Source organism: Melanerpes formicivorus, unplaced genomic scaffold, assembly GCF_026170545.1.
Source record: "Melanerpes formicivorus ecotype bairdi unplaced genomic scaffold, bMelFor1.0.p_v2 SCAF_58, whole genome shotgun sequence".
NCBI lineage: Eukaryota > Metazoa > Chordata > Aves > Piciformes > Picidae > Melanerpes > Melanerpes formicivorus.
Window position 1 is genome coordinate 512350 of NW_027142410.1, and position 25619 is coordinate 537968.

At 42.9% G+C, this 25619-nt stretch overlaps 2 protein-coding genes across 4 annotated transcripts in view; both read left to right on the forward strand.

The window, feature by feature from the left end:
* The window catches only part of SPTBN5 (spectrin beta, non-erythrocytic 5), a 136312-nt gene that overhangs the window by 63763 nt on the left and 46930 nt on the right, over nucleotides 1-25619 (forward strand). For both annotated transcript variants that reach the window (XM_068161389.1, XM_068161390.1), the window contains exons 35-39: nucleotides 13614-13718; nucleotides 15011-15196; nucleotides 21117-21272; nucleotides 21909-22100; nucleotides 22763-22858. In XM_068161389.1, coding sequence (XP_068017490.1) covers nucleotides 13614-13718; nucleotides 15011-15196; nucleotides 21117-21272; nucleotides 21909-22100; nucleotides 22763-22858 — 735 coding nt within the window. The remainder of the gene's footprint in view (nucleotides 1-13613; nucleotides 13719-15010; nucleotides 15197-21116; nucleotides 21273-21908; nucleotides 22101-22762; nucleotides 22859-25619) is intronic.
* Nucleotides 4295-10996, forward strand: LOC137452743 (uncharacterized). Of its 2 annotated transcripts, none has more exons than XM_068161396.1 (2): nucleotides 4295-5059; nucleotides 5420-10996. In XM_068161396.1, the coding sequence occupies exon 2, from the start codon at nucleotides 5539-5541 to the stop codon at nucleotides 7042-7044; it is 1506 nt and encodes a 501-aa protein (XP_068017497.1). In that variant the 5' UTR covers nucleotides 4295-5059; nucleotides 5420-5538; the 3' UTR covers nucleotides 7045-10996. The 2 variants fall into 2 exon arrangements, with proteins under 2 accessions (XP_068017497.1, XP_068017495.1); XM_068161394.1 differs by having other exon boundaries at nucleotides 4295-4652.

Sequence of the window (25619 nt, forward strand, 5' to 3'; positions counted from 1 at the left end):
CACTACTCTTCTCCCACAACTTAAAAGCCCATGGTCTGTGCATAGACAAGACTCTCTCTTTATTGTTATTATTTGCATTGTGGCCTCACTTGGAGACTGTAGCAACATACAAAATCCCCTTTTCTTATGGGGCTTAGGTGCAGAACTAGAAACAAAAGGTTGGTCCTTGCCTGAAAAATGCTTCATTGCAAATAAACATAAGAGCTAACAGAGAAGAGTCACAACAGGAGAGGGAGACATCAGACCAGGATCAGTCTGCTTTACAAACTGATCTGAGCAAAGTAACTCCTTAACCACTGGCAATTTTTATATTTTTGGGTAGGTTTCAGAGAGCAGGGAAGTTGAAAAGAGGGTTTGAAGGCAGACAGGGGGATTATTGTGCTGGTGTTGCTGGAAACCTCACCCCGGGCGGTGGTTAGTGGTGAGTAAATGCAAGTATGGAAAATGGATGTTGGCAGTGTGAGTTGATTCAGGAAAAGGAACTGATTTCTTAGTTCAGAAAGGGAGTTGATAGCAGTGTGGAGAGCAACTGTCAGAGAATTTGATTGTAAGAAATATTTGTTTCTGTTTCACACAGTAAAGAACTAAGAGAATGGAGAAAAAAAAAGCCCTCTTGTGAGAAGGCAAATACACTTAAAGCAGAGAGACAGAAGGACCTTTTTATTATCATCATTTTGCAGCTCTTGAAATAGTTTGGGCTTTTTTTTTTCCCACGAATATTAAATTATCTTTTGTCTTTCTTGCAGTTTTCTGGATTCATGGAACTATTTAAACTGGTTCCAGTTTGAGGTTTGACATTTGCTATTACAAAATGAGTACAGAATTCAGATGTTAGGTTGTGCAAATTCATGGATTGATAGATTGCTGTAACTGTGCTGAAACTTGGCATGCAAGCCACATCAATCAGTTGAAGGTTGCCAAACTGAAGGGTTGAAGCCAAGCTAAAGGAGGCTGTACCTTTGGGTCATTTCTTATTAAGGAAAAAGAATAAATGCTCCACGACCACTGGCAGCATAATATAGTGGCTCTCAGTTTGTGCTGAGCTCCAGTTTCCAACAGGGCTTTGCCACTGGCACTAAATCTTTTGGAAAACTGACCCTGAGCTGTGCCATGCAGTGAAACTTAGCCCCTGAAGGCTTGAGCTTCTCATTCCTTGAAGGAAATGCATATCTTCATAACCCCCTACCACTGACTTCCCTGGTACGTATGGCCTTCATTTCCAAGCTGGTAACAAAACATGAAACTAGCAGAATTTTGTCTAGGTTCAGGTTTCTGGAGTTAAATATTCCCTAGTTCCACCTTTTTGTGTTTGCTTGCTTAGTTTTGTTGTTGTTTAATTAGCAAATGGCACCATTTGCATTACATCTATCTCAGTTCCCTTCCAAGCAGTGATGCATCATGGTTAAGCAAAGGAAGCAGCAGCAGCAGCAGAGAAAACACAAATTCTGCAAAATTTTGGCCATTGTATTCTCTTTTCACCAACTGGAGTTCAGCCAACATGCAGAGCACCGTGACAGTGGCTTCTGCTTTGTTATACATAGCTCAAAGGTAAAGGTGTAGGAAGCTACTATGGGTTAGTGTTTCTTCTTGCTCTTCAGTCCTGAAGAAGACAACAGACAACAGAAGAAGAAAGTCCTGCTAAAGACAACATATTCTTACATGAAAAGGGCTCCACCTGGCATTTTCAGTATGCCCCCAGCATATTCTGTGCAGATAAACTGCACTTCAGGTAACTTCTTTACTCAGATAAATTTACCATTGCCATATGTTACCAGGTAGAATGACACAAAAGGGGAGAGTGTTTATCACAGACTGGGTAAATTCTCTTGGTGGGATCAGTCACTCCTGCCACAAGTTTCTTCAGCCAAAGCAAAGCCTGAGAAAGCAGATAGCGACCTTGAGGATCATAGCAGTCATGAGGTCTTGGGTGACAGGTTGGACTTGACGATGCTTGAGGTCTTTTCCAACCTTATTGATTCTCTGATTCTATGAGGGTTCTGTAATCAGAATCTTTCTCCCATATATTTTCTCTCTGAGCTTCCAAGAAGCCTGGTACCCATTGTTCTCACTGTGACTAAGTGTGCAGAAGGTGTAACAGTAAGGTGTGGGTACTTGACTGCCACACACGGCACCCCTTCCCACCAATGGCATTTTATGGTCATGGAGAATGACAGGGAAATAAGGGAATGTTGACAAGCTGTCTTGTCCATGGAGGTGCAGAGAAAGAGAGAGCCACAGTTGTCTGTTCCCTCCACCACACTCTGGGTTTTTTAATTTTCATTCCTTTAAAAAGAGCAGTCAGGCTGGCAAGAACACTCTAGCCATGGAAAGAAGATTCATCCACCTTTGGTTTACCACTTTTGCTTATATTTACTCTTCAGAAGATTACAACTGGTTGAAGAACTCTTTCTTTCGTGAGAGGTCTATGCATGTGTGGTAGTTTTAGGCTGTGAGTTACAGTTGCACGTTCACAGAGTTACTGTTATAAAGCAGGAAAAATAACTCAGAGTGGTGTGACCACATAAGCAAATGTCTACACTGCAGTCAGTGGCCTGCAATATGCTGTGGAAATGGCAGAATGCTAATGGATATTTAAATTAGTAATCTGGATATCAGTGTCAGCCATATGTCTCCTCCTTCACTGACACAGTCCCTGCCATCCCCAAGCTCCCACAGTGCCTAGAAGAGACTTTCACAGATTAGTGCTCAAATTTAACCCAGGAAATGTAAAAGTGCTGTTAGATGGGAAGAAATGATGTATTTGTTCATATCCAAGGGTACAAACAAGCAGATCTTCAATGATCTGTGAGCATTCAGGGTGAATTTCAACTTACTATCCCAGATGTACCAATTAGGTGAATTCTGTGAAGGCTTTTCCTTTCAGAAATTACTCACTTTCCTCCATCATAATGTCTCACTTGTGTTTCCATTCTCATCATCTTGGTTTTTACCCACAGCTGGCACTGAGCAAAAGCACCATGAATTAAAAAAACCCTACCCAGGAACAGCAGGTTGTCTTCAGAGCTAGAGAGTATTGATGAAAGCACATCTCAACTTACCTTCATTAATTCCACTGCTACCTGCTCATTTTAAATCAAATTTTGCTGCCTTTAAGTCAGTTTTACTGATTTGATACCTGGCAGTGTTGTCAAACACTTCAGTGTCAAGGAGCAGTGTCAGTCCACAGTGAGTACAAATGCAGAATGATGGAGGGTTAGGTGATTAGGCTGCTGAGAAGACAGACAAATGTTTGAGAAGTAATTTTGTATGTTTACATACAAAATAAGCTGCATCTTTGAAGAATTTGAGGGCTGAAATCAATAAAGAAAATCAATACAGAAGATGTTCATTTGCTGCTGTTCATGGAAGAACAGAAAAGACTTTACCTTCTACCGGATTTTAGTCCGTCCTTAATATGCAATGCACCAGCCTGGCCCTGAAAAGAAACAGCAACACTGTTCTGGTTCCTCTACACCTGGAATTCCTGTGTTCCCAGAACATGCCCTAATGCTTTGGTTCTCATCTATGAGTGTGAGAAGAGGAGAAGAGGAGGCTCAGGGGTGACCTTATTGCCCTCTACAACTACCTGAAAGGTGGTTGTAGCCAGGAGGGAGTTGGCCTCTTCTCCCAGGCAACCAGCACCAGAACAAGGGGACACAGTCTCAAGCTCCGCCAGGGGAGGTTCAGACTCGAGGTGAGGAGGAAGTTCTTCACCGAGCGAGTCATTCGGCATTGGAACGGGTTGCCCAGGGAGGTGGTTGAGTCATCGACCCTGGAGGCGTTCAAGGGGAGATTGGACGTGGCACTTGGTGCCATGGTCTAGTCATGGGGTCTGTGGTGTCAGGTTGGACTCGATGATCCTCGAGGTCCTTTCCAACCTAAGTGATACTGTGATACTGTGATACTGTGATCATTCATCGCATGGGCTGTACTGTGGGACTCCCATTGAAACAAGGGAGAAATAGCAAGAACCGTCAAAGCTGACTTCTGCAGCTACCACCATCTGCCTTATGGATCAGTAGATGCAATTTGACAGTGAAGTGAGATTCTCTAGTCACTGGTTGTGTTTTACTTCTCTGCATCTGAAGAACAATTGGAAGAGGAATCTGTTCCCTTTTGGATGGAGCTCTGTTACTACTATCCAGGGTTGAAGTGGGGTTGCATAGTGACGCAGACTCTGATCCCTGGGGAGACAGGCAGGATGATAGGAAAGCTGTCCTTTCAAACGTGTTTTCAAGTAGTATTCAGCCAAGGCATCAATTGAAGACACTCAAACCACTTTCCCAATGGGGATTTTGCAATTTTCTGCTTTCAGAAAGGACAAAACCAAACAATCCAATCCAAAAGGATTCCTGTGAGGCAAATGAATGCAAGCCGCCTCTCCACCCCTTGCGTTTCTTCTGACTTTTGTGTTTCAGGCAAAGCTCAGTCACGTGCATTTCACTTTGCACATCTGCAAAGTACGTGCATAAGAAAGCAGCTTCTACCATCCCATGTTTTTGGATCCTATTTTTCCAGTATCTCACATGCCTTAGACCACGTCTCTCCCCCAGCAGCAAGGAACAGGGGAAGGAAAAAGGCAACAGAGGAGTGTTTCAAACTGAGAACTGCTACCGAGAACTGCACTCTCATTCGCTGTGCCAGTGTGACAGGTTTGACTTCATGCCAGCTTCTTATATTACATCCAAGTTACTTAAACCTTTGAAGGATTTCTGCAGAATTTAGTCTAGGATTGTTCTATGTTAAAGCAAACAGAGCACATGTGGAGAAAATTAGGCAAACATCTATATTTTACCATTTTTTTCATTATTTCCCTTTTTTTACTATGAATTCAGTTGTGCCATTGCATGGAGCTGTAGTAGGAAAACTCTCTTAAGACCTGCAGACGGAGATCTTGCCATTTGGAGTGCAAACCAGCAACAGCTGAAAAAGTGAAAGAAGGGGGGGGTGGGAGGAAAAAAAAAAAAAAGAAAGAAATCACTTTTGCTTTGAGCAGAAGCAGTGTCCAGCACAGTTTGCTCCGTTCTAACCTTTTCCCAGCAGCAGATGCACTGCTCAGGTTAGCTGCTTTCCTTGTTTCTTTCGGTTTATTCACGGGTGAAATAGCAGCGAGTCTGCAGGCTGTCCCTGGCAGGCATTTTTGGCTCCCTCCTACTCTGTCTGCAGTCTCCCTGTCAGAACTCTCAGGGAGACGAACCTCATGCTCCGTAATTTATCTTTCTGCCCATCCCACACTCATATCACTTTGCAGACGTGACAGGCGGTGGTAGCAGTCCTGGAGGAGCTGTGAGGTTTTATTTTGAATGTGGATTTTTATATATATATATATTTTTATTTTTTTTTTTAGTGTATAATTTTTTTTTCAATTTTTTTTTTTTTCCTGGAGAATGTTTCTTCATCTCTCATTCCTTTGCTTCAGAGGAAGAATGGAAATTTCCAGTGCCAAAGGAAAAAGGATTAGGAGTTGGTTTTAAAAAGAGGGGGAAAGGCAAGCTTCTGTGGCTTTGATTTTTGCATCGTTTAGAACTGAGCTTCAGAATGTCATGCAGGGACCATCACTGCAAGCTTCCATCTGCAACCTATGTCTCCACTGCGGAAGTGATGCTGTCTTCCAGCAGACAGACCCCTCCTCCACCTTTTGAGACTGCCATGCAGGGCAGGCCTTTTCAAAAGACGCCAGCATCAGCATGGCATCCTCCCACTGGTCAATCCATTGCAGAGCTTGCTCCAGGAAATGGCAACTCATCACCAAGCAACGCGTCCTCTGCAGCGTACCGTTCAAGGCTAGATGTCGTCCTGGCCCACGCAGACCACAGGAAAGGTTTTGGGAGCGCTGCTCACTGCGTCAGTCTGCCTGATGAGACATCAAGATGTTCCAGTTCTCCCAGGCACCCTCTGGACCATGGATATGAGGGTTCTGGCACTCAGTCTGCATCTTACAGGCACTATTCAGAAAGAGGGAAAAATGTTCCTCTCACTTCTGAAAAAAATGGTCCCTTGAAGCTTGCTGTATCTTTGCCCTCTAATGTCCTCTCCTGCAAAGCTCCACCAAGCTGGATGTCGCGCCTCGATGTTGATCTATCCGGTATCCCAGTTGTTTCTACGCTCAACAGCAAAAATCTACATGCATCCTTGGAACCTTGTGATTCTCTCCCACCCCAGCAAGGCTGTAGTCAGTGCAATGTCCAGATGACAGACCTCCATGCTTCAATGAAGCTTTACATTTCAACTTGCAGCTTGACAGTAAAGCCTTTCCGAGCAGATTCCCCTGGAAGCAGTCACACTCATTCAGGTCTGCTCGTGCCACAGTTAGAGAAGGTGCCTGAAACTCCAGCTGGTCTTCCAATGGAATCGCAGAAACCAAAACAAGGCTTCCCTTCAGATGGGTCTCCAGCCCTTCAAATCACAAGATTTCACGTGACTTCCACAAAGTATCCTGGTCTTCCCCAGCAGACTGTCTCTAGAGATATATGGCTGTCCCCAGCTGTGCTGACTGGAAGAGAAAATTCACCTAGTGGGAATGAGGTCATGAGCAAAGATTTAAATCCAGAGCTGATTGTCTTTCAGAACCATCACAGGCCAGAGTTTAGGAAGACTCCATGTGATGGTCTAACACCTACTCACCACAAGGTTTCCAAAATCACCCTGATACTTGCCACCCCATGGACTTCTATGCCTATCCAGGTGGTAAGAGAATTTCAAAGAAGCCCAAGTCCAACAACCTTGATCAAAATGCATGACTCGGACATAGCTGGGACATCCTTTCACCCTGTGGAGATTGGGGCTGGCCTCTCTCTATCAGTCAATCCAGTTTGCTGCTCAGAATTGTTTTCCAGCCATTGGGCAAGAACTGGCTTGAGACCTTCTCAGGAAACATGCACTCTGAAAAGTGTATGCCCTAACAACCTTTTGGCAAACATACCAGCTCCTATCTCATCCCCAACTCACAGAGACATGGAGGATGAATGGTGCCCATCTATTGCTGTCAACATTGCCTCCTTTGGATCTGGGAGGAGGGTGGTGAAGATTTCCATTCCATTCTAGGAACATTTGCAAACAGAAGTTATAAGCTGTGTTAAACAAGACGTGTGGATTTCTTTTTGTATGCTTCCTGCCATGTTCCCGCTCCCTAGAGATGACTTACAGGACAACCAGAAAGCTACTTGTGTTCTGCTGTCACCAAGGCTGCAGCTACTGCTTGATCCATCCTAAATGAAGCTGAGCACTCTGATCTGATTGGGCACTTAATAAGCGCTCGTTATAACCATTACTGTTGTCATCATGACATGCTGTGTGCTTTGCCTGTGCTTAGAGATTGTGCATCATCAGGCAAATCAGTGCTCTGCTGTTTGAAGGTTCAAGACTTCAGAACCAAGAGCTGTTTTTCTTCTCTGCTAGTCAGTCTGGGACCTGGGACAAACCTTCTGTGCAATTTTTTCTTAGTTTATTCCATTTCACTGTTTCCATTTTCTTACTTGTCAGATTATACTGTATTTCTAAATGGTTAATTCCTGGTTTTGTAACTTTCAGAAGTAATACTTGTTTTAAAACCCCAAAATATTTTAGTGTGTAGGAAGAGATTACTCTTTCTTTCCTCTTAGAAAAAGAGAGGTACCACCCTTTCCTAAGGGAAATGAAGGGAATTCGGTCTCCATAGCATCTCAAATATGGATACCCCAGCAAAATTTCTAGCAGTGAAATTACAGGGAGTTTAAGAGGAATTTAGTCTGCTTTCAGACAAATGTTTCATAAGGAAATATTTTAATGGTGACTTTGCATGAGCATAGGATTCTGACCTAACACCTGCTAGTTAAAGGGTAGAGGCCAAGCTAGTGAATTTGGAGGAGGAGGAGATCCGTGGGAGGAAGGGGTTGTGGAAAATACTGACTTCTCATTGCGGGGTTTTTGTGCATATACAATTCCAATATCAGATAATGACATTTTATGCCAATGAGACAACCTGCAGTGGGAGGGGGGAAGGAAATGTTAAATACAGTTAGCATCAGAATTTCATATCTAGCTTGTGAGGTCAGAGGTCAAGAATACAGTGGTGCCAATATGACAGAGAAGGTGTATGATTTTTTTGTTGTTGTTATAAACAATTTCAGTGTGTTTTATGCCACTTATGATTACAGTATGATATCTTATCATAACTTTTACTGAAATGAAGCATAGTGCAACATATTTGTGAACCTTATATAATCCTGGTATTAGGCACATTTAGTTTACTTTAGTAAAACTTCTTTTTTTTTTTCATTGATTCTATTTTCTATTGACTCCTATCAGAAGTAAGTCAAATCAAACCTTGTTGTTATCTACCTAGGCAGAGAGTTTGAACGTGTTTACATGCTTTAAGTGAAGGCATTTAAAACCTGGAGCAGTTCTGACTTTTAGTACATGCTTGGAACTACAGATTTTCAGTAGAGTTCCAACAATCTCAGCAGCAAGCCCAGTGCAGGCGGTGAGGGGCAAAGTCTGTGGAGCTTGTTACACTGTAAAGAGCAGAAAGAGGAGAAGGGAGTAGATTTGCACAAACACTCAAGATAGTTTTTCTTCTGGAGAAATAAAAATGCCCCTTCTTGGAAGACAAGCTTGTTTTGGGGCTGTGTCAGCTTCCAGTGCATATAAATGTGAAGTTGTGGCATCCAGAGAGCATAGTTTCCCTAATGACTAAAATGTGTCATTTATTATTTCTCCAAAAGCAGCTCAAGCTGGCCTGTGCTGTCTCTCGAGTGTGTATGTAGTCCTGTTTTATTCAGAATGAACATGGGAGCTTTCTAATTGGACTTGAAACTTAGTTCTGCATTAACTTGTATGTCAGAGGTCTTGCAACACGGTGGCTAATCTATGCAATGAACTCAGAAATAGTGACAAACTCCAGTTAAGTAGGGCTAGAACCTCTGTTTCTGCGCTTTGCATTGTTAATAACTCAGCTATTTATTACATGCTCCATTTCAAATCTCAGAAAGGGCCAAGTCCATTTTGTGCTTTTAAGCATCTTTGCCAGCCTTCACCTAAAAACATGTCCATTCTGCAGTGAGCAATCAAGTCTTTTGGTGCTTTTTGTGGCTAAGTAGTAAATTCCTGATGATGGGCCATCATTCAGAACAGAAACAAACTTGGAAGAAAGTTTATACCTGCTGTGTGCAGGAAGGAGACCCTGGTAGGTTACCTGATTTTGTACCAGGATTTTGTACTTGAAATCAACACATCTCATTCAAAGCAGGAGTCTGGGGACCCTGTCTATAAATCTGCCCAAAACTGAGGTAATTGGCCACAGGCCAGCACTGTAGTGTGGGAGGCAGTTTCCATTCTGCTTTCAGATTGGATTAACAAATGCTTACATGAAAAATATATTGTGGTACTGACTCCAGCAATTGCTGTCCTAAGAGTTTTGTTTAAGGGACTGATGGAAAGGTTTTACCTCTGCAATTCTCCAAATAGCACTCCCAGTGCTACTGAGGCTCCTTCTTTCTAAGCCTGCTGCCGTTACCTCCCTGTCCTGTACGCAGCCACTTCTCTTTTGTACCAATTTTCTTTTTGTACACCAATTTTCTTTCTCAGTATTAAAACCTGATGGGCTGCCAAGAGCATTTGCATGGGTTTCTACTTGTAGAACTTGGTCCAAAGTTTTCAGAAGTCAGGAGAACTTCTTCCCACTGCCTTAACAGCTGAAGGAATGGAGCTTTGAATGCTCAGTGTTATTCGAGTGTAATAATTTTCAGTGGGAGCACTCCAGTGCAGCTGCTTATGACTCACTGTCCCACACCCCTGCTCTCAGATGTCTCTGCTCTCTGTTTCCAAAGTAACCATCTTTGCCAGTAGATGTCCCTTGCTTTTTTCTTCCACCACAGATAATTGATCAGAAAAATAAGATAGCTGACTATTTCTTCAGGTATCACAGTTTGCACTTTCACTGCTAACAGTTACTAAATAAAGGTCCATGGGGTGATATGTGGGAAATGATGGGAATTTTCTGTTTCCTCAGGTAAATCTTTGGCCAAAAAAAAGGTAGATAATCCACAAAACAGGACTCAGTTGCTACAGGGCTTTTAAAGCAGTGTTTAACCCCCCAGCATAGAATCATAGAATCAATAAGGTTGGAAAAAACCTCAAAGATCATCAAGTCCAACCTGTCACCACAGACTTCATGACTACTAGACCATGGCACCAAGTGCCACGTCCAATCCCTTCTTGAACACCTCCAGGGATGGTGACTCCACCACCTCCCTGGGCAGCACATTCCAACAGCTAATAACTCTCTCTGTGAAGAACTTTCTCCTCACCTTGAGCCTAAACTCCCCTGGCACAGTTTGAGACTGTGTCCTCTTGCTGCTTGCCTGGGAGAAGAGACCAACCCCCTCCTGGCTACAACCTCCTCTCAGGTATTTGTAGAGAGCAATAAGGTCTCCCCTGAGCCTCCTCTTCTCCAGGCAAAACAACCCCAGCTCCCTCAGCCTCTCCTCATAGGGATTGTGCCTGATGCCTTTCCCCAGCCTCATTGCCCTTCTCTGGACACGTTCAAGAGTCTCAATGTCCTTCTTAAATTGAGGGGCCCAGAACTGGACTGAAGGTGCAGCATGTGGCTGTATGTTTGTGTACCCTGAGCAGGTATGAGTTAGATTCAGCTGACAACTTTTCATTTTGCTGCTTGTGATGTCAGTGTAAATAAATATGGATGGTAATTATAAAGTAGTTGAACAAAGTATTGCTGTTGACGGACCTGGAGCCTATATGTGTGGAAATCTTCCTCCACAAGAGCAAACCAGATCCAAAAATACTCTTTAAAAACATAATTAAAAAAAAGTTTGAACCTGTCATCATTTCATACACTTGATGAGTGGGTTAGATCAGAGAATTCAAATTTGAATGGCAGCATATCTGCCTGCTGGTATGGGTTGTATTCAACATACAGAGGCATAACAGAGGCGTTAATGTATTTCTTTAGGCATCCTGATGATTTATGGGCCAAACTTATTAAAAACTTAAGCCTGTTGTACAATGGCCTTTCCTTCTTCTTGACAGTGATTGCTGTGTTAGAATTCACTCACCTTTCTTTGGATACTTGGCATGGATTAGTGTAGAGCAGCTTGAACATCTGCCCTGGGCATGATATTGTGTGCGGTTTTCTGCGAATGAGAAATGCTACTCTCATTAACTCTCAAAAACCAAACCAGAAAGTCAGGCCAAGTCTGGCTGTTACTCTTCTAAGCCACAGCTGCCAAGGAGGGCTGAGTGGCAGCCACAGCAGCAAGGTCCATAAGCAAGCTGGAGACCAAGCCAGGTAACGACTGAAATCTAAGGTCTTTCCAGGAAGACCAGGGCTGAGGCCATGACTGAGCCTCAGAGAGACCCCCAGGTGGGAGCAGGGGGTCTGTCCAGGGAATAGTCAAAGCTGGCAGAGTCATTTGGTGCACTCAGACCCTGACAGGTCTGTCCCCAGCACATAACATATGCCTGGAAAGATGCCCTGTGGTGTTTAACAATCATCCAGTATTTCTGTGCAATGAAAACTGTTACTGGTTTTCTAAAGCAAGTGCTGATAAATATCTTTCTTTTCTCCTGTGAAAAACACTCTGTAAGACTGCTACAGATCTATAATGTTCTGCAAAGCAAGAGAGGTTTCTATAGATGTAATGTTCACTCTGCACATCCATGGTTTTAAGACACAGGTGTACCTATGTTCTTTACCAGCCTACTACTAGCAGTTGTGTTGTTCCATTGGTTCTGTTCTGTTTCTTTCCTGCCTCTTAATTCTTTCACACCATTATCACTGATCTCAGATATTTCTTCTATCTCTGCTAATTGCACTTTATGCAGGCAGAGTTACTGGTTGGAATTTCTCATCCAAATACTTACGATTCCATGAGCTCACAGAATAGATTACCCAGGGCTATGTCCCAGCCAATAAAAACAAGTCCCTTTTAGCAGCCTGAACTCCAAAAGCCTGTCCAGTCATATTCGCTACACTGTGAACCTTGTGCACAGGTAATTTGGGGTCATGTCCCATCACAGCCTCTGTCTAGGCTTTTTGTCCTGCTTTTATCTCATCAGTGAATAAGGGAGGAAGGTGTGGACAACTGAATCTGCTGGGAAAAGTACAAATTCCTACTGGCCTGAGGAATAGCTTGTAGTTGTTGGTGATGGTTATAGATAACATACCCTGCATTTTGCCTGAATGTGGCAAAATGCGTGGGAGAAGTAATTAGGCAGTCAGTTTTCTTAACACCAGAAAAGAGTTAAAAAGCACTGAAGCACCTTAGAGAGGTGTGTGGGTTAGTTGGAAATGGTCCTCACAGTATTCAAAGCAAATCAGAGGTTGGTTTCCTTAAAACTGCAATTGTTATTTCAGATTACAGTCTTTCTGCATCAGAGACTGACAGGACAGGCAGTAAATAAAATGAATTCAGGCATATTGTAAAGATGGCCTGAAAAAAATAGCAGATGATTATAAAGATGCACTTGGTACAGGTGCAAGCTCTGACAGTTTTCAGGAATAATCAGCTGCATTAATACAGGATGGGAAAAGCTGGTTTGAGAGCAGTTCTTCTGAAAAGTTTCTGGAAGCTTAGGGCAGATTGCAAGGTGAACTTCAGTTCATGGCATCATAGAGAACGTAAGGACCATACACAGGTACATGCAGGGGATTACAGCTTGAAAGATCCACATAAGCCCAGGGAGGTGGTGGAGTCACCATCCCTGGAGGTGTTCAAGAGGGGATTGGACATGGCACTTGGTGCCATGGTCTAGTAGGCATGAAGTCTTGGGTGACAGGTTGGATTTGATGATTTTTGAGGTCTTTTCCAACCTTGTTGATTCTATGATTCTATGAGCTGTTTGCTGTCTCCACTACCTTCATTCTGGCAGCCTTGTGGCTTATTGCAACAAGTGTAGGAACCTCGTTTCAAAATAAGTTGACATGTAGAAAAAGCAGAGCAGATCAATGAGAAGAATCACAGTCAAGAAGAGACAGCCTTTGTGGAATGATTGATCAGATTAGGGTAGTTTTAGTCTAGAGAAGACAGAAAACCCTGTATGCACAAAGCCTACACACATATACAAACTGAAGCAAATGTAAAAGGAATGATCTCCTTAGTGTCACGAAGGGGGCAGCATGCAACGAGGTGAATGCAGTGCATTTTTAGGCTAGAGAGTTGGAAAAACTTGATAATGCTAAAAGTTATGAAGCACTGAAATAAATTGCCCAGGGAGGCTACAAAGGCTCTGTTGTTGGAAACTTTCTAAGAAGGAATCGTACAGATGCCTGTCAGACATGACAGTGTTGGTGTTGCTTTGGATTGCAGGGAGAGTTTAGACCTCTAGAATTTGCTGCCAGCCTTGTGACTTAGTGATTGCAATGGGCAGAAATAGGCCACTTTCCTTAGCTGGACCTGTTAATGCTTGTCTTTCTGGTCCAAGACCATGGAGCTTCACTATTTAACTTCCCTTTTCAGTTGTCTCATGTTCCCTTTGGTTTCTTTCCCTTTCTTTCTCCTTTTTTCAATCTCAAGTGTACTTTCAACTGCAGAGCTATTACCTCGTCTCATACTTATGAATCAGGTTCCTGTGATAATTAATCCACTGAGAAAAACATTGAGCTTTTTGTTTTACAGATTTATTTGAAAAGCAGTGACTTTGGAAGCTCTATAGATGAAGTAGAGCGACTCATAAAGAAACACGAGGCCTTTGAGAAGCTTCTGGCATCACAGGATGAGAAGGTACAAAAATCAACAACTATTTTACCAGTAATCTAGAAAACTTTTCATTGTGTTTTTCTCTTTTTAATATGGCAACAGACTAAATTGCTGACAGGTGTGATATGCCTGGTGTGCTTGACCCAAAGAGAAAATGGGGAAGCTTTGAGAAATAAGAGACAGAACAGTGGAGACCTAGCATTAAACACTCCATGCCCAAGTCCTGCCTCTATTATCTTGCAGTAGACAGAAACACTGCTTAGTAAGTTGAATAGTGGAACTTAGCAGAAGAAACATTTAAAGCAGGCTACGTCATGTGTTCTGGAGACATATTTTATATATTTAAATCATCAGTGGCTTTTGTAGGAAATAAAATGGAGTAGATAAGAGGGGGTGACTTGTCTAATTACTGAAATGCACCTTTGGTCTACAATATCTGTACCAAACCGGCTAGTACCTTTGCACCATTGGAACAGATGCTGAATTGCTTACCCAGGCATCTGCCTGTCTGGTGGCCACGGGCTGTAATTCATCCAGGCTAGGGCTAGACTGAAACCTGGTGCTATACCAGGGTTTCTCAGGAAGAATGAGCTCTCAAAACCTGGGCACACTCCCTGCCAGACTGCTTATGTTGAGATTTACCTTCCAACACCTGATTGCTACAAAGCAATAAAACCTGAGCACTCATGGGTGTCAGGCTTGCTCACCTCAAGCTGCGCCAGGTGAGGTTTAGGCTGGATGTTAGGAAGAAGTTCTTCACAGAAAGAGAGATTGGCCATTGGAATGTGCTGCCCAGGGAGGGGGTGGAGTCACCATCACTGGAGGTCTTTAATAAGAGACTGGATGGGACACTTGGTGCCACAGTTTAGTTGATTAGATAGTGCTGGGTGCTAGGTTGGACTTAATGATCTCAAAGGTCTTTTCCCACCTTTTAATTCTATGCTATTCTATTCTATGCTCCATGAATCCTTGCATTGCATGGTCAGTGGCACAGGGACTGCTGGAGCTACTGCTTTTATTTATTCAAGTAGCCAGGGTGCACTACAGAGGCCAAAGAGTAGAACTTGGTAGAGTTAAATAATGGTTAGACTAGATGATCTTTAAGTACTTTTCCAATTGAAATGACTGTATGATTCTCTGACAAGGATGTCCTAGGTACAGCATAGTACCTGGTGAATGTGGAGGGATGTTGGTTAACTTGTCTCTGCTCTTCTTAGTTCATTACAGAATATAAGAGACTCTTTTATGTATTGAAAGGAGCCTGGTTTTTTTGTTTCTTTTGCATAAAAGTAACTTCTGACTTGTTGCCTCCTCAGATGATGTCTCTTCAAGAACAGGCAAGGAGACTAGAAAAGGTTGATGGAGTGGAAGGGCTCAAGATCCAGCAAAAACTGGATGCCATTCGTGAAAGGAAGCGTCAGGTCAAGGATCTGTCCCAGAGTAGGAGAGAGAAGCTGCAGACTGCCCTTCTTCTGGCACTTTTCTACCAGAACTTGGAAGAGGTAAGAGGATTGTAGATTGAGATAAAGGTGGAAGGCAGAAGAGCTGCCTGCCTGTGTTGGATGCCTGCCTTGGTCAGATATTAGGTAGATTTGTAATCTACTCTGGTATGGAAACTCCTGCCACACTCAGGCAAGGAGATGCTCCAATGGTATTGCTGTTACTATACCATCATTGTGGCATTGTGCCCATTACAGCTGCTTTACACATCAGAAGCCCTGCTAAACAATAATAAAGGAAAACTGCCAGCTAAATAAGAATAAAAGGAAAACTGCCAGCTACTACCTCATGGTTTCTTTTGGTGGGAAATAAAGGAAAATTCAAATCAGGGTGAATACAAAGTGGAAAGCAGCCTGGCAAGGGTGCCAAGCTTTACTGGTAGGCCTTCATAGCAGTGTTTTTACTTAGCATAGCTCTTCAGCTGCTCTAGACTGGTCTGTGCAGAATGTCTCCTGTTCTGGCCCTAGTCCTGTAACTGAGTAGCTCTGTTGCTGGCACAACTGTTGGAAGGACATACTGGGTCAGTCTTTCAAAGGGCAGCACAATGTGTGTGACTGAAAACTGTGCTGGCATCCAGGGTTCTGGCATAAACACCAACACACAGTCCCAGAGGGACATTTAAAAAGCTCTTGCTGGTCTGTTATGCACGTTTTCTGCTGCTGCCTCTCATGGAACATCCTTCATGGTTCAAAGAAAAACTGCAGATGCTCTTCACCTCCCAGCACATGAAAAAGATACGGCCTGGTGCGGGTCAAGTTACGACTGTCATCAAAGGAGAATGAATACCTCTAACATAACTGCTGCTGACAACCAAATTTATCACTTCCCCCCATCCCACCACAGTAATCCAAATTTTAAATACCTTTTTCTCTGGCTACACTGCAGAACCAGAGCTGCATGCTGGGCTGTTTTCTAAGGTAAACTTTATCAGAAATTTATTACACAGCCAAATATTAACTTGTGTTATGTGGCTATACTTCTCCTGTTGTATGAACCAGTCCACCACTAATGGCCAGACTAGCACAGGGGAGTGGATGGAGTGGACTGTGCATTGCACAGTGCTAATATTTTCAAAAGAGCAATGCAACTCTGATGGAAAAGGTCACAGAAATGCCAGCACTCTCTTTGGTAAAGAAACTGTCAGTGCTCTCCTACCCCTTAGGTAGGAATACTTCTGCATTTCTTCCTGTATTCCTGTAATTGTCAAATCAGTCTTTGGGCTGGAGTCCCCCTTTGTTCTTAATAGAATAGAATAGAATAGAATAGAATAGAATAGAATAGAATAGAATAGAATAGAATAGAATAGAATAGAATAGAATAGAATAGAATAGAATAGAATAGAATAGAATAGACCAGACCGGAAGAGACCTTCAAGATCATCGTGTCCAACCTATCACTCAACACCACCTAATCAACTAAACCATACAACCAAGCACCCTATCAAGTCTCCTCCTAAACACCTCCAATGATGGAGGTGCCCACCTCCCTGGGCAGCCCATTCCAATGGCCAATCACTCTCTCTGTGTAGAACTTCTTCGTAACCTCCAGCCTAAACCTCCCCTGGTGCAGCCTGAGACTGTGTCCTCTTGTTCTGGTGCTGGTTGCCTGGGAGAAGAGACCAAACTCCGCCTGTCTACAACTGCCCATCAGGTAGTTATGGAGAGCAAGAAGGTCTCCCCTGAGTCTCCTCTTCTCCAGGCTAAGCAGCCCCAACTCCCTCAGTCTCTCCTCATAGGGCTTGTGCTCCAAACACCTCCCCAGCTTTGTTGCCCTTCTCTGGGCACGTTCCAGCAACTCAACATCCTTCCAAAACTGAGGGGCCCGGAACTGGACACAGTACTCAAGGTGTGGCCTAACCAGTGCAGTGTACAGGAGCAGAATGACCTCCCTGCTCCTGCTGGCCACACTGTTCCTGATGCAGGCCAGGGTGCCATTGGGCTTCTTGGCTGCCTGGGCCCTGTATAGGAAGGAACGTTTCCTTCATCAACTTTCTCTACATACATTCAGCTAAGGGTGCTGTAGGGAGTTTTAGCTCTCAAACTACCTCCTGCTCATTTACCTCACCAATCTAAATTCATTGCCTACTCCTGTAGAACTTGAATTCCACCAAGGAATTAAAAAAAATTTATAATCTTACAGTAATGTGGCTCTTCCTCTTTGTTGGGTAGAATGGAATGTTTAATTTGATTTTAATGATGTTCTGGGTGTGTACGAGTTTATATAAGCCAACAGTCGCCAAAGGGATGTGAAGTTGCTGAAATGAGTTTGGCTTTGAGCTGTGAAATCAGTGAGGTCATTGCTTGTTCTTACTAATTATGAGAACAAATCCCATAGTTCAGCTCCCACTCCACTGAAAACCTCTCCCTACTGAAATCATCTCAAGTCATTTCAACAGATCAAAGAGAATTTTTTCTGTCAGCAGAAAATAATGATCACTGCCATTGTTAACACTCTCCTAGTTGCTCCCTAGAAGCAATTATACAGGGAGATACACACATCAGTACAAAGACAACAGTCTGTGACTACTGATAAGAGAAGATGAAGGGAGGTTGTAGACGGGTGGGGGTTGGTCTCTTCTCCCAGGCAGCCAGCACCAGAACAAGAGGACACAGTCTCAAGCTGTGCCAGGGGAGGTTTAGGCTGGATGTTAGGAAGAAGTTCTTCATAGAAAGAGAGATTGCCCATTGGAATGGGCTGCCTGGGGAGGTGGTGGAGTCACCATCACTGGAGGTGTTTAGGAAGAGACTGGATGGGGTGCTTGGTGCCATGGTTCAGTTGATTACATGGTGTTGGATGATAGTTTGGACTCGATCTCGAAGGTCTCTTCCAATCTGGTCTGGTCTATCCTATCCTATCCTATCCTATCCTATCCTATCCTATCCTATCCTATCCTATCCTATCCTATCCTATCCTATTCTCAGCTTGGTATGGTCTGCTTAGAATGCTAGCTGCTGCAGTTTGTATCCTTTTCAGAATGCAAGGCTTTAGTTTTTTTCTGCACAAAATCCTCAAAAACTAATTCAGGAGCTCACAAGATAGGACACCCTTTCCCACAACAGAAATAGGGTGCTTTTCTATTGCCAAAGAAATGAGAGAGACAGACTGTGACAATAGGGTAAGTTCTGTACCTCCCTGTTAACATGAAAGGCAAATGAAAAGATTATTACTCAGAAATATGTGTATTTATTTAAATTATTGCAGAGAAAGATTCATAAAGCTCCAAGTTTTGACTTCTAAAGCTGGCTCTGAATTTTAATGCTGATTCTGGGTGGTGGGTTGAAATTACCCCTCCCAACATAAAACTGCCACACCAGCTCAGTTGAAAGTAAACAAATCTGTGTTTACAAGCAAAACTGCAATCTAGAAATATGGAATGCAATGAATATGTAGAAAATATACAGCATTTACAGATATTTACAATTTATAAACAGCACAAGAACCCTCCTGGACAAAACCAGGGGACTACCAACAGCTTCCTCCTCTTTCCCTCCCCCCTGTACACGGGACAAGAGGAAAAAGGAGAAAAGCAGGGAGAGAGCTTATTAGTACTTAACACAACAAAGAAATGCATCCAAGGTCAGCAAGCTAGCAGAAGCAGCAGCTAGTATCTGCCAGAGGAAAGAAGCCCAAAAAGGGAGAAAATGAGTTGACACAACTAGCTTTATGTCAGACACCAGGGCAATGGGATTATTTAGACCTTATCATTATTTTCCCTTGGCATCCAAAGGTAATTTATTTACATTCTACTACTCTCTGTTCAAGATCTGTGGAAAATTTTCTAGGCATCAGCATAAAACTACCACGCTCTGAAACTTGGTCGTTGTATTAATGTTGCTTAACTCCCTTTCCCTTTCACCTTCTCTGTAAATGAGAATAAACCCCACTTGCTTCTTTATTTCAGATGAGTGAGAGAATTAGTTGTTATTTCCCAGTCTCTAGAACAGGTACATTCTTTTACATGTTTGATATATTTCTGCTATTAAAAATCAGTGCAATTTACAATAAGCTTGTGCTTTTGAGGCTACAGTAACTGATACCTTTAAAAGGTAGGTCTCTAAATGGATAGTGCCCATGTTTTTTGAGTCCTTTAGAAACAAGACTCTGTCTGCACTGAGCATAACACTAGTCTTATTGCTATCTTCAATAGAGGGTAAATGCCTGTCCAGACAATAAGTCTTCCCATAGAAATGCTTTGGGACAACAGATCAGCCTCGTTTCACATCTGAAAGTGGACATGGGGCCACGAGAAGGATCTCTCACTCTCTAGAGCCATTGTAATTAAGTCTTAAAATAAGCCAAGCTATGAAGAGTGCAGATTTGATTTTTTTTGTTGGTTTGGTTCTAATGGCTTTGTCCAGTTTGTCATTAAGCCATTGGTTATTATTAAAAGCAGAGGAGAAATGGTCCTTTTAGAGGCTGTATACAGAGGATTAATTTGTTTATCATCCTAACCATATGGGTGAACTTCTCCCACACAAATGAGTGATGTTAAAGGTATTATGGGTGGCTGGGTAATGGAAGAAGACCTTAGCTTGTGAGGAGGGTGTCAGAAATTAAAACAGCAGAAGGCAGTGTGCAGTCATGGGCAACCTTGACATAAGGTTCCTGTTTGAGTCTCTGAGTATGCCTTGGAGGGGAGCAGTTTCTGGAGAGCAGGCTGGAGTGAAAGCTATTTCTGTTATTGTTTATAGAATTTCAACAGCTGAAACAACACTTCAAATCATTAATTAACTGAGAAAATCCTCCAGTTGTCAAGTCTTGTGTGCATGCAGCACAGTTCCACAAGGACAGCCAAGATGCTTTGAAACTGCTAAACCTGGCTTCCATTTGCTGTTCTTGTGTTGTCAAAACATCAGGATACTTGAGTAGTCTGAGGACAACAGAGTCAGTTACAACATGTATCAAGTGTCCAGCTCTCAGTGTTTGGATGAATAGAAAACATTTCCTTTAGTGTCAAGGCCTAACATTTACCAGACTTTAAAGAAAACAGTGGAAAACTCCCTATCCCATCTTCATGAACCTTCATGAATCCCATCTTCATCTCCTGAAAAATAATTTCCTAAGAGAAATGCATAACCCTTACTTTGTTAGTCCTCCTGTCACCTGCTTGGTCTAAATCTGAGGTTCCCAAGTAGACCATTTTGAATTTTATGAAGTGTCAAAGTAGATAGAGTTGTATTGCTTTCAAATAATCTGACTATTGCTTGGCCTCATTAGTAAGGCTTTATTTGCTTTGAATTTTCCATTTAGATCTCAAAATACCGTTGAGATCAGGAAATGTTGGTGCTGTTTTATAGGTGAGGCACAGAATTCTTAAGAATCTCAATTTTACCAGTAGGTCAATGACAGAGACAGGAGGTGAAGCTCAGAGCCCAGGGAGGTGGTGGAGTCACCATCACTGGAGGTGTTTAGGAGGAGACTTGATGGGGTGCTTGGTGCCATGGTTTAGTTGATTAGGTGGTGTTGGATGATGGGTTGGATGGATCTTGAAGGTCTCTTCCGGTCTGGTCTGGTCTGGTCTGGTCTATTCTATTCTATTCTATCCTATTCTATTCTATTCTATTCTATTCTACATCCAAGTCTCAGCTGCCACAATCTCATTTTTATTGTGTCTACCATGTCAAGGATGTGTATCTGCTTAAGGGTTATCTATATCTAGATGATTGCATAATCTGTTTATATTTTGGGACAAGTTTTGGAGTATTCAAGGAATTTTTAATTAGTCTTTGGTCAGATTCCATTTTTATTCCAACCTGCTGTTATTTCCTAGCAAGTAGAATAGTTCAGAAACTGGAGGCCCACCTCAGCTGCCAGCTGGACCTGCCTAGCTTAGGCATAGGAGGTTGCACAGAACAATGACATGCCTTGGGAGGAGTCCCCAGGACATTATGTCAGGCTAATTGCAACCTCACACTGCTGCAGGCAGAAGACTGGATCAGTGAGCGCATGCAGAAGCTAGAGGATCCCTCCATGCAAGACCCCAGCAATCTGCAGGACAAAATGAAGCTGCTGCAGAAACATCAAGTCTTTGAGGCAGAGATTCTAGCAAATGAAGAAATCATTACAGCTGTTAATAAGGTAACACTTTGCTGGTGTTTCTACAGATTATAGCTGGTTATCCAAAGAAGGACAGATAGGTAGGATGAAAAAAGGAAGGGTAACTTACTCACCTGTATCAGTTATCCTACTTGTGTGACAAGAGCCCAGTTGCTAAGCCATGCAAATGTAATGCTCTTCGTTTACACCACAGAGATTTGTTAATTGATCTGTTCGGGGAACTTCCATCTTTCCTCATTGCCCAAGCAGGAACATATCACTAACTTCTTCTTTGCCTGGGGTGGTTAGTTCTACAAAAGTTAAATAGGATTTCATGCCCAATTTGTGAACATTCGTGTTGACACTGGGTGAATTGCATAGCTGAAGGACACCATCACCTCTAATACCTTTCACGGTGCTTCCAATCCATGAATGTCACTCTTGGCAGAGAAATACCCAAATCCAGAGAAATAATCAAAGCTCTTGATTCCCTTCAGAGGGAAAAAACCTTTCCAGCTGAGCAGCATCATTTGGGCAGTAAAAAATTATATCAGTAATTTCTTGGGCAGTCCAGGTTAGGAAAGTGAGAGTGTTCTTCTAGAAAAGTCACATAACATGGTAATCACATTAAAAAATGGTTGCAACATTCATTTCTAACTTCTTCTTCCAAATATGAAGAAAGGAGAAGCCTTGATATCAACAGGCCACCCAAAATCAGGAGAGATCCGTCGCCAAGTCCGCGTGCTTCAGGAGCGTTGGGAGAAGTTGAAGAGAGCTGTTGCTGCCCGTGGAAAGATGCTGGAGGACAGCAGGGACTTCCTGGAATTTCTCCAGAAGGTGGACCAGGTGGAAGCCTGGATCCGAGAGAAGGTAAATGAATTCTAGTATTTAACCCAAGCAACACACCAGAAACTTGCTATTTACCTACTTACTTACTATTTACTTACTTGCTATTTTCATGAACTTCTGATAAACGTGTCTTCTTCAAAGATATTTTCATAGTGACCTTTCCTTAGGAGAATCATGACATGTTCTACAAACACTATGAAAGGAATAATTCAGCAAATTCTAACCATTTTTTGGAAGTGTGTCCATGCCAGAGTCACTTGGACAGTATTAACACATGTTCTCATGTAAAATGTGCACACAGGAAGACTGTGACTACTGGAGGTTGTCTCCCTTGTCTCTGTTGAAACAGAAGAATGAAAGAAGACTGGAATGGCAGAGACTTGAAGCATTTGACACCTGGCACACACTCTCATTGTGTATCATATGTAAAAGTTTCTCTTTGTAAGAGTGAGGGAAGAGTCACACTAAATTTTGATTCAGAGTTTGCTTCCCCAGTAACAGATTGGAGGGGGAATTTGGGCTAAGACTCCTAATTACCTAAAGATCAGAGGATAATGGCTTCAGAAGCTGCAAGTCAGTCATTCACAGGCACAGAGCTTACTGCATCAGCATAACCATTGGGGCATGCTGCGTTCTTGTACAATTAGCCTGAATGTTGGCCTGTCTGCTGCTTATTTCCCCAGGAAGTCATGATTAATGTCGGAGATGTGGGAAATGACTATGAACACTGCCTACAGCTCATGAAAAAGCTGAACGAGTTTCGTGGAGCTACATCAGGGGTAAGAGGTCTTTATCCTGCACATTCCTCGTGTGGCTGGAAACAGCAGTTAATTTTTCAGCACAGCAGTATATCCAGGTAGCAAATACAGTTCCAGAACCACAAAGAGGTTGAAAGATCAGGGAGTAGAAAGCCGGCCAGGGAGGTGGTGGACTCAAGATCCCTGGAGGTGTTAAAAAAAATGTGTAGACCCAGCACTCTGGGATGTGGCTTAATAGCCACAGTGGTGTTAGATCAGTGGTTGGACTTGATCACCTTAGAGATCTTCAACTGAAACCATTCTCTGATTGCCATTTTATAAGCCATTAAAAAGTAAAATCCTCCCTCATTCTGCCTTCTGCTTTGATGATGTCTAAACAGACCTGTTAGGCTCTCGTGACAAAACCTAGAGCTTTGGGCTGCATTACATGACTGGAAAGCTGGCTGTGTGAGCCTGAATTTGAGCAGATTTCTAGTTTGGCTTAAACTGTCTGCAAAGCCAAAGTGAGTTCCACCCAAAAGTGGATTAAAAATGGTTTCTTTCAGCCATGATTTCTTGACTCTGAAAGTTTATGTGAAGCCTTCATGAACAAGCCTATAAAAAAAACAATTAATCACTTTCTTCATTTCCCTCCTTTGTTTCTCCCTTCATCACCTCCTGAGAATCAGCCAAGTTTCTCATATTCCTTCATCCAAATGAAGCACATCGATCTGGGGGCCTTTGTTGATACAGCACATGTTGTTAGACATGAATCATAACACTAATAATCAGACATTTAGTAAAACAGAGCCAATGGTTTACACTTTGGATAGCAGCCACGTGACATGACAGCTGCACAGTTCAACTTTCTATGCTGAGATCTCTGACCCTCTTGTGCAGTGCTGAGTCATGTCAGCTGCCTCTCTTGACTGCAGCAAGATGTGCCAATCTGGGCATCAAGGCTTGGGAATGCTGGGGAACAGGACCAGCATATAACAGGGCCTCCTTGTGATGCGCCTTGTGATGAGAGCAGTGAGGCGATACATTGAGGGGATACATTTGTAGCGGCCTCTTGTTCTCTGTGTCAACTGCCACAGATGTGACCTAACAGGTCTGAGTGTCACATAGGAGAGATTACTGGGCTGATTCTTTTAGTTTGGAAGCTGAGAGGAAGGTCTGGAGGCAGGTGTGTTACGACATTGTTCACTCCTATTATTCTTTATCTTTTGTTTGCCTGCTATCTTGCTGATAATTCCTGTTACGGCAACTCCCGCCTTCTACTTCTGTTGCCTAATATCAGAAGGAGATAATCCTCTTCTATGCAAAGTAGCAGTAGAGATATGTCTGACACCTGGGAGAAAACCCAGAGCTCCCCTTTCCAGAGCCCAGCAGAATTTACTGTACAATGTTCAAGCTACAGCACCAGGGAATTGGTGAAGAGACCTTCATTGACCCTTCAGTCCTTGTTAGCTGACCTGTGACCTAAGGGATGTAACAAGGGCTCTCCTACAGGTTGTATTAGCCAAAAGAAAGATGTTGAAAGAGGCAGAAAGAACACAGTCTCCCAGTCAGCATGGCCCTAAGTAAGAAAGCTTTTCCATAAACTGAGTTAGATTTTACATGCACAGGAAGCTCTTAGCTTTTGATAATACCACCTGGCAGCCATTGCTCTTGTAACACTCTGAACATGATTCCTTCAGAGAAAGACAGGGACAATGATACCTTCATAGCTGGTGCTTAGTGATACAGTACTTCATAGAGTGATACAAGTAAGAGCAGGCTGATCTTGGCATGGTGTGTGTATCCATCCAGTCTGGGTTTCCCACTAGACAAATCTGAGATCAGGGTAGGGAGCTTCATCCTGCATCAATGGCTGCCAGACTTTCCACTCGTATTCTGTCACATTCTGCTGCTATTATTTCCCAGGAGAGGATAGTGCAGGATTTCTGAGGAATATCTGTCTGTCTGCTGGTTTCTCTTGTTTACATTATGGCTGTAAAGCACATATGGAAGCATGCACATTGGTATGGGTGTAGCATAAATAAAACACAAATGGAGTCAATACTTCTATTAACAGTGTGCTGGCATTTTGCAGCTGTGCCTCTACTACACCGCTGATTAATGTCTCCCTGCTCAGCTTGTGATTTACTGGCCTTAGAAAAATAGGGAATGTTTATGAATCTTGGAGCAGTATTCAATATTGGCCATCCTTCATGCTCCAAAAGAACAATTTTTCCACTATAGTCCAGATTTATATGCACTATGTGCAAATATTATCCTTTCTGTGGTATGTACATGAGAAGCAAGTTGCCTCAGAGACCTAGCATGCCTTTTAAAATGCAGTGAGGTTGCTGTAGAAGAATGCAATGGCAGGGCTTGTCTGGGTTTCTCAAGGCTATAAGGATTTTAAGTCTGTTGTCCATAGTACAGAAGGCACTTCTGAACAGAAGCCCAGCAATTAAAACCAGCAAGTAGGGCTAGGAGACACAGGTCACTACCTGTCTGACAGAAGACCAATCTGCCACACATCAACTGTTGCACTGCAGCCATCTATTTATAGAATCATAGCATCAAGAAGGTTGGAAAAGACCTCAGAGATCATCAAGTCCAACCGATCACCCAAAACCTCATGACTAACTAAACCATGGCTTCAAGTGCCATGTCAAATGCCCTCTTGAACACCCTAGGGATGAAGATGCCTCCACCTCCCTGGGCAGCACATTCCAACGGCCAATTACTCTTTCTGTGAAGAACTTTCTCCTCACCTCGAGACTAAATTTCCCCTGGCACAGCTTGAGACTGT